Below are 9413 nucleotides of genomic sequence, written 5' to 3'. Positions count from 1 at the left end.
ATACAGAACGGCATTTTCCTTGCTCACTGTCTAGCCTGTGTTCGTAATACACTTGAAACAGACGCAAACAATTTAAAAAACGTACCACCACGGTTGAGGCTCATTAGCTGACGACATAGACAGGAAACGTTTTATCATCTGCCCTGAAGCAATCATAGTTGTAAATGAACAGCTAATCTTTATCTCAGAGTCCGTGCGATGTACATGCAATACCTGACTGCATGGAACCCTTTGGGGCGTTACTTGAACGCAAGAAGTGCTGAAAGCAGCGGAAAGCACAATAAAATTTTGCGCAAGAGGCACTGCTTTATACGGTACAAGACACGGTAGCTCATATGCTTGTACCTCATACATACAAAGCGAGATCCTTTGTCTCGCCCAGTACCTCTTAAAGCAACTGCGGAAAAGCACTTGACTACCTGATATTTACCAGGTACAGCTCGATATAAGGCACGTTATAAGGTACAGAGTGTAGAGGCAAAGCTTAATCGCTTCAGCGACGGGACGTGAGAATTAGTGTGCCAGCCACGACGTTGCTTTCGGAGGTCATAGCTATAGTCGAAACTAGCTGCAATGAGCCAGTGGTAGCCACAGACAGAATCTGCTTGAAAATCGTCTAACGGTAGTGGTGTCTACGTGCGGGAAAGAGATAGAGGAGGGATTGAGGGAGGGATCACTGGCGTTGACTAGGAATTTTCCCAGGATTTTCATCTTGGGGGTGGGGGGATGGTGTCACGAAGTGCGTAGGCCTTTCTGGCAGGCACTAATCAATTAGTTACCCGCTCCAGATTTCTGGCTAATTCGACACAAGAGGACAAAAAACGGCGTTGAAGAGAATATTTTCTATTCAGGCTGCTGCGCCCGTTATAGCATATCTACAACATATCTACTTTTAACAGTCGCCTGTAAACTCTCAAAGTTCCACGTCTCTATATCGATACGTTATTTTCTTCAGAAGAGCGTCAGAACAGTTTCCACCAACATTTCGTTCCGTGCAGTTGAAAGCGGTATTGAAATCCGGAAGCGCGCTCAAGAGACCGCCCAGTTGCGCTCCAAGTCCTGCCTCAGCTCCACGCTCACACATGTGGTAATAGAAGACGAGCATATAAAATACTCGACTGGGAGATATCCTCCACAATCCCCAGCCCTCCATCATGGTCGTCCACGTGTCGTCCATTGAAATTAGAGCCGAAGTCCATATGCTCAGCAAAGGGAACTTGATGTTTGACATATCTGTCATTCGCGTAACGTTTCTCTGGTTCCGACAGCTCACTATAAGAGATGTCTTCGAATCGTTCATCGTGCCCGCGATTATCTTGTCCCACAGTGAGTCGGCGATTTGAACGCCGAGTACAGCCATGTTGACCAACCTATGCACAGTATCGTTGAAGTGTAACAAGGTGTACACCGCCGGTGGGACGTGAATGTAATCGCCGATCCGCCGAATCGCCATTTCAGAAACGTTTCTCTTCGTACCAATGTCGGGTTTGATGCCGTTGAGAGCCTGAGCCCTGTCGTATTCATTCCACAGTTTCAGCACATTGATGGTGTTATATGCATAAAACCTGACGATTTTAGCATCGTTCATTTCTTGAAATAAGTCTTTGATGTTTGTGAACGTCTTAGACGATATATTGATTCCGCGTGCGTTCCGGTTTGAGGGTAAGATCAACTTTGTGCTGTTGATGATGCCGCGCACTCGCGAGTGCGCCTGTGATTCGTAAATACTAATTGCCACTTGGGTAACGGCGTCGATGGCGCTGTTGAAGATCGAGCGTACTTTGTCGTCTGTTTCACTACTAGTCAAAATAAAGCTCAATGCGTCATTCCACAAAGGCATGTAGGTATTGATGATATTGTCGCAAGTTTGAGCTGCTCCTGTTCCGCTGACATGCTCAGAGTCCCAGAAGCCTGGGTGTAAGTAGGCCGCTCCTAGTGATGAGAGTAGCGCAAAGCCTTCTGGTCGCTTGGTCTCGTTCAGGAACGTACCGAGAATGTAGAAGACAGTTTTGGGAGAAGTGACCTCGATGGTTGAATTTTGAGAGTACGAAAGTTTGGAGAACGCATATTCCCAAGATTCCCGAAGAACGCTCGGCTGCAAGGCGAGCAGTTGCGAGAACGTGATTTTGGACTCTGGAGGTTCCGTTGGTGGACGACTGGCCATTGACTGGTCCTGCCTCCTAGAACAGAACAAGATTCATTTATTCTGCACCATTCCTAATTTCAGAACCAAAGCATAATTAAAGCCAGACGCGGATCTAGAGTGTGGATCCGGGTGTCCTGGCACCGTCGTCAATGACCTGGCCGGTTCTCTCGAAACCGTGCAAGACAGTGCTCTTGTGTCAAGATTATCCATATTTCGTTGTTTTTCATCAATATTTAATAATAATAACTATTATTATTATAGTCACGTTATGCGTTATGCCTTGTTTCTACGTTTCGACTTAACGAATACACTGACTTTGATGTTTTGCTGTGTGGCCGTCGCTGTATTTCCCTCATGAAATCCAAGAGTCCATCAAGTGGCACACGTATGCCCACCCAGCGATCAATCGTTGCCAGAGCGATTTCAAGGGCGTTTCTTGGCAACAAATTGTCTGCGTAATAGATGTCGCTGATTTTGATGTTCATGATGGTGACACCAGGTTCGCTGTGGGTGGCGTAGTAAACATCGAGGAAGAAGGTGAGGTACAATTCGGAACTTGAATATAGCGTCCGTTCGAGCAGCTCGGCTTGAGTAGGTACCGCTCGCACCTGAAGTAGCTTCAAGCAAACAGAATCGGAAATGAGATGCCCCAGTGTCTTTACTTGGGACAATCGCGTGCTTCGCGGCATAATCTCGAAGTCAATGAAACTTGGAGAGATGCCCTTCCTATATCCAACGCGGTGCGTAAAACGCAGCGTGAAAGAGGCTGCATACCAGTATTCGGGCAGAGCAAACCACATGGTCGCGTAAATACATGAGGCGCGGGCAAAGGCGAGGAACCAGTGCTGGCAAGGGAGCGTCAATGTGGCAAGCAAACGGGAACGTGGTTGTCTGTAGTCCCTCGTGCATTCCCCAACTTCGCGCTGCATGAAATTCGGGGGCGCTATCCCACGGAGTGACAATCTCTCCTGGGCGTGAAAGCTTATGCCGTGCGTGCTACGCACCGTTTCACGCAATGAAATGCGCATCGTGCGTGAAGATAGAACTAGCGTAACCGGACATTGACAAGGCATTTCACAACGTCGCGGGATCACAACCGGGATCTGGTTCTGAAATTCTCAAATCTCCTCTTTCTCTGCACTGTACACGGTAATGTTTGTGCCCAGATATTTATGAAATAATACTACTTCGTTTGGGGCAGAAATCCGAGAATATACTCCGCTGACAGTACACATAAAACCGTCATAAGCGTTACCTGTTTATACCTATTTACGAGTAACGGGCAACCTATTTGTTTACGGGTTACATCGAGCGCATTGTGATCGTGTAACTCTTGCGAATGATCGTGACGCTGCCCGTAACCTCTGGCCACCAGAGAGTTTCTTCTAAGCTCGTTACCAATTCCTATGTAACCTCTACAGCAGGGGCGATTGGTAATATGTTATTACAGTGCACAGGATAGTTCAATATGGCCACGTACCGAGAGTACCCTTTGAACGGAAACTTTGACGATGGTCGGCAAGTCAATTTGGGCAACACGGAGGCAACCCCCGTACAACTCGCCAAGCAACCGTGCTGTCTTTGAACGTGGAACCTCTCTTCCCGCCACAATGGGAGCCCTCATTTGGAAGATTGAATCCACCACGTCCCGCATAACTTTCCTACGAACCTGAAAGAATATTATATTTCATGCTTCATTCTGTCATTACCGTTACCGTGTATTCACACGAGCGATGTCACTGCAGAAGCGGAAGACGCGAAAAACGTCATAGCATTCGCAGCGCGAGCAAACACCGCCTAGATACAGAAAGCATGCACGCTCGTGGATGTGCCGTAATAATTAAGAGTCAGCCAATCAGGATCGTGTTTTCAACGGCAGCACCCAATCATCAACTTGCTTTTAGCGGTCGTGGCCGTGGAAAAGAACCACCGTCGTCCGCGAGTTGTGATTGAACGTCCCCAGGTAGTAAATGGGAAAACTGGGAAATAGCGCACGGTCCCAATCTTTCTCGAAACTGATTTTCTGGAAAACGTCTTGCACTTTTTGTCTAAATATTTGGTCTTCAATTTTCATGTGAGCCGCAATCATTTGCGGGTTCTTGAGTTCGCAGAACGGTGAGTCGCAGTAGCAGACGAATTCTGAATTGAAAGAGGGAGAGGAGGCAATGCCCAATCTTTCTCTGTCTAGGTGGTATTGCGCGAACGCTCAACGCCAAGTGTTCACGTACACAGCTAGCCGTGGGGAATATCCTTCGAGACAGCCACAACATATTCCGTAGCAGACGACAGGAAAGGCGTTGACGGTGTCGTCTGCTAAGTGCGCAGTACGCCACTCCCGATATTCCGCACAGAGTGAATGCTCAACATAACACGGGACGGAAGTTCTTCTCTGTGTGCGGCGTTTTCGCTTTTCCTTCCACTAGAATCTTTCGCGAGGATGCCGCTTGTGTGAATACACTGTTAAGGAAATCGTCTCATATAGTATGTTTGGTCTACCGTATGAAGTACAGAGACTTTGAAACAAAGCTCAGACTTGGTGGTATTTTAAATATCTGCTGAATCATGTTTTTATTACGTTAAATGGGCAAGTAGAAACGCAATGTTGATGTACAAATTACGAATCTGCTAAAGAGCGTTATCCGTACACACGTAGCACCGGCCTCTCTCCTTTTCGGTTTACTATTTCTCAAAATATAATTTGCCTCTCTTCCCGACATTTCGTAGTCACAGGTCCTCTTGTTTCGTTGCCCTAGAGTATTGCCATCTTGTGCATTACTATACTAGCCACCGAACAAAGCTTTGTTGATGGACCTAACTACCTACTTCGAGCAATAAGAACAACACATTCTGCTGCCCTCAGCTCTTCAAAACAGTCTAAATGCTAGGGATATTTATTACTTTGATGATACACTTCCTACCAGATACCCGAGGCTAGTAAACCGACTTACCGTTCCAGTAGCTTGACTGAACCTATGGCAGGTGTGCTCATAAAAGTTGGTGCACGGATCCTTGCTCAGGTTCACAACCTGGTAGAGGGCTTGAATGACTTCTTGGCAGCAGAATAGAGTGACATTTTTCTGTCGATGCCGAGAGATCCTCGCAGCGGTGTAGGCCCAAGAAACCACCAGGCCGATCACGACCAGAACGATAACGGTCGTGATGACTGCAAGTACTCTGCTCTCGCGGATCTTTCGCCTGTCCCTCACTTGTAGCACGCTGCCTGCTGGTGTAGGCCGGACTGGCGACTTCGTCCGAACAGGTACTGACTGCTCTGGTTCCGGTTGTATGGTTCTTCCCTCCATGACGGGATGTGCTTCTTTGGGCGAAGGACGCCGGTTCTGCTGCTGCTGCTTCATGATAGAACGCACAAGGACACGGGGCGCGTGCAAAACGCGAGAGAAAATCACCATATCATCGTCTCCTTCTTTTCCTCTCTCTTTGGCCTGCATCCACATAGGCCTTCTTTTTTTGTGAGAAAAATCCGTGGAACGCAACTAGCCAGCCAGCGTCATATGTAGTGAAACCGGTCATCTTGTCCAAGTGGTCCACTGTACGTTGGAAAGCGGCGAGGTAAAAAAAGGAAAGCGATGTTTCTGCCCAAAGTTTTATAGAAGCGCGAGTCCACGTTTCTGACATGCTGCTTAATATGCTGATACCCGTCCGCCGAATATCTGGCTTTGTCTTTCGTTATCTCTTTTTGCGGTGTGATTATACCGCTAGAGTAAAAAAGTTCGTGGACTCGAAGACTAGAGCAGCGTTCGCCGGCAGACCCCTAGGAAGTACGTCACGCCGCACAGTATGATGTTGCACTGATTTCTGCACTAAGGTGGGTGACGTCGCCTCATGCGGTAATGAAGACCCGAGATACATAACCGTGTCTTCCACTTCGCTGTAGGTTCCTTCAATAATGAATTCTACTGAACGACGTTCCCGTTCATCATCTTCCAACGACACCCTACCAGGTGTAAGCAACGCACTGCTCATCTCTTGACTTCAGCATACGACCGTGCGGACTCGCTGTACACATTTTGCACGCGTTCTTGAATTCCAGCTGGTATTGTCGTTGTCTTTGTGAAGAATTCAAAATTCACGATTCTTGCTGCGTCGGACCGATGTACTCTATCCCTTACGAAAGCTAAGCACTATAGTTGCGAAGTTCACGAAAGATTTATTCTGGGTTCCAATGAATCCCACTAACGACCCACTACTACACACAAGACACATGCAAAGCAATAGTGTCTTTCTCTCTCTCTCTCTTTCTCTCTCCTTTTCACGTACGCTTTCTTCTTTTCTTTAAAAGCGATAAAACCCCCGTGCCGGTGAACAAGTCAAAAGACGACACAACACACAGACTGACGAACAAGAATTTATTATTGTCAAACCTGCTTTATATCCTGAACCAACAACGCCCTCTTCAGCAAGGTTCCCAATCACATCCTCAGCATGCCTAGTGGCTTTATCTTTATCAAAAGCACAAGACTTATCTTGCGTCCCTCCTGTTTGAATCTTCCAAAAACTTCTGGATTGGAGCAGTTATCAGCACTGAAGGCACACTCACGCACCTGGACTCCGCATTTTTTATACTTAAAGCTTCACGATATAATAAAGCACCGCCCTTATTACTCTTATATAAATTTTTTGTCTCATGGAATTTAGCAACACAACCCTGGCAACTTTTTAAATGCTCAACCAAGTTTCCATACCCCCTGCTAACCGAATAACGATGTTCCTTTAACCTAACATTAATGCACCGGGATGTTTGCCCAATATATTCACGCCCGCAACTAAACGGTATGCGATAAACAAGCCCAAGTGTTCTTGTTGCCGCTTCGCCCTGCGTCCATTTATTAATAATACAACCATTATCGTTATTAACAATACTTATTGTTATGCGCGCTTCTAGCGCTCATTACTCTAATTAGTGAAGACGCAGCTCTTCCATTGGCGATTGGCATTTGACCAGGTCGCTGTCAGCTAGATCGTGCACTGTACCCATACCGTACTTCCTCTTTTTCTTTTCCTTTTTAATAAACAAATCCCCCCATAGACTACGCTGCACAACCTTGTGTTCGTCGCCATTAGCAGACAAAGAGCCGTCCTTGTTGCAAATATGCAAGTTAAAACAGCGCTTGAACCATTTGAGAACCTAACGTGCCTAACGGGGACACTTTACAGTGCATCCAAAGATACTGATACGAAACGTGTCGAAATATGTGCATGTGGGTTTTGCTCATGCGTGGGCATGGGTCCAGGTGCAGATGTCCTACATTCCTCTTCATCCATGTTATTTGGCTTCATTGTTTAACCCCAGGAACATAACATGGTGAAACAAAGGGATTGCCTTAAGAGCTTAATTTGGGGATGGAATGACAAATAGGCGTAAACTGGGGAGCCGTTACGCCTTCTAGTCCCATACGGTGCAATTACTACCAATTTTAGTCCCTGACCTTGAAACTGACTCCCCAGCTCTGCGAATAGCCCCTTGCCTTCCGTGTAATAGACCTCTCCCTGCTTATAAACAAATGACGTCATAGTGGTCGACAGCGCCACCAGTTTGGTAGGGTTGAGCTATGCTCGAAGCTAGGGGCTAGCATTAGAGTCACTAAATAAGCTTCGCCTTAGACTATCGACACTGATGTCCAAGGGAGAACAGGAGCGCCATCTTGTTTCCCGTGCCACACCGGTACCATCCACTGTGGAGGATCAAAGACGGCTAACATAATGCTCACTGTGGGAAAGAGCAGCGTGCATGATTGTCGCGTGATAATCCATGTATCGTCCACCAGGACCTTCCGAGGATGTCAAGGTGAGCACAAGGCCGTCGACCTTGATGAGCTACTTGCAAGAGAAACGAACATTTCACCCGCATACGATAGATGGCGTCGTGCGGGCGCGGAAACAAGATGGTGCATGCTCGCTCTTGGAACTCGGTGTCGATACTCTGAAGCGAAGCTTATCTAGTGTCTCTAGGGGCGAACAAGGTCGCGCCCGAAAGCCACGGTCTTGAGGGGATTACGACGGTCCCTGAAAGAGACGCGACCTTCGGTCCTACTTTTGTTTCAATAGGAGACAGCGAAGTAGTACCCATTCGTGGAACCCAGCCATCCCCTTCCGATTTGTTTTGGTTTCAGTCACTCTGCCAACGTTATGATGACGTTTCTCGGGTAGAGGTTTATTAGCCTCCGAAGATTTTGAAACTAAGGGTGGTAGCAATACATCTACTCCCCAATAGAACCCTGATCCCGAACCCTGAAGCCTTTCGATGTTACGCCGTTGAGTTCTGTTATTGCAATCCATTTTGTTGCATCCACGAAAGGCTTACTCGCAATCACCCTGAGCAGCATAAAAATGCTGCGGGAGCCCGCACCGCCATCATGCTTATCGCGTAGTTGGTGGCCTTGTCTTCCTCTTCTCGCGGTGTCCCACAACCCACCTTCCATATTCTAGCCAGACGCGGTGCGCTGTTACCCGAGATGATCTGTATCGACGGTACGCTAGCTGAGCTCCGATAGCTTCGGTCATGCGCCATGAGGCCAACGCCGTACCCCGGGTTTTACGTTCGAAGTTTTATGAAGTATTACGAAGCTATACGAAGTAGATACGCCACGGTGAGTGGCGGCAGGACTGTCGCGCGGAGAAGCTTAATCGTTTTATGTCACGGATAGCCCATAACATCATCGACTACGTCTCGGTACCAGCTCCGGTGGCGCAGCGGTAACGCGTACGCTTGGAGACTGGGAGGTCCGCGGTTCGAATCCGCGGGCCGGCTGTGCCGTCTGGGGTTTTTCCTGGGTTTCCCTCAGATGTGTAATAGGCGTATGCCGGCACAGTTCCCCTGAAGTCGGCCCATGGACGCAACTATCCTCCCCCCGAGCGGATTCCGCTCGGTCTTCCACTTCACCCTTTCCTCTCCTCCTCTCCACCACCTTTCCCTTCCCGAGAAACATGCCGCCTAATCAGGCAGGCAGACCTCTCGGGTTCCTCCCAACGACACTCCTCCTCCTACGTCTCGGTACGAAAATAGGCGGTTAGTTAATGATAAAATAGTTAATGCGAAATAGTTAATAGCGGCGAAAATAGTTAATGATAGGCCCATTGGCGCGAGCCGTGCGCAAATCCAACGTAAGGAATAACGGGAAACACGCGTCTACGAGTAGTATCGTAGCCTCACGCGTTCCGTAGTGGTCAAAAGGAGCACGAGAGGAAAGAGGAGGAGGAGAGGAGGTGCGCCAAGGAAAAGTAATGCTCCTGCTGGTGTACAGACCTC

At 47.9% G+C, this 9413-nt stretch overlaps 1 protein-coding gene across 1 annotated transcript; it reads right to left on the bottom strand.

Annotated features, from left to right (window-relative positions):
• Positions 1-827: 827 nt before the first annotated feature.
• LOC135392701 (uncharacterized) lies at positions 828-5544 on the bottom strand. The gene is made up of 4 exons (XM_064623427.1): positions 5095-5544; positions 3627-3815; positions 2462-2763; positions 828-2180 (listed from the first exon to the last, which is right to left on the bottom strand). Exons 1-4 carry the CDS (start codon positions 5500-5502, stop codon positions 914-916), a joined length of 2166 nt encoding a protein of 721 aa, XP_064479497.1. The 5' UTR covers positions 5503-5544; the 3' UTR covers positions 828-913.
• Positions 5545-9413: the final 3869 nt, after the last annotated feature.

Source organism: Ornithodoros turicata, chromosome 4, assembly GCF_037126465.1.
Source record: "Ornithodoros turicata isolate Travis chromosome 4, ASM3712646v1, whole genome shotgun sequence".
In the NCBI taxonomy this organism is placed as follows: Eukaryota; Metazoa; Arthropoda; class Arachnida; order Ixodida; family Argasidae; genus Ornithodoros; species Ornithodoros turicata.
The sequence above is the reverse complement of the archived record's forward strand: the minus strand, read 5'-3'. Positions and strand labels throughout refer to the sequence as shown.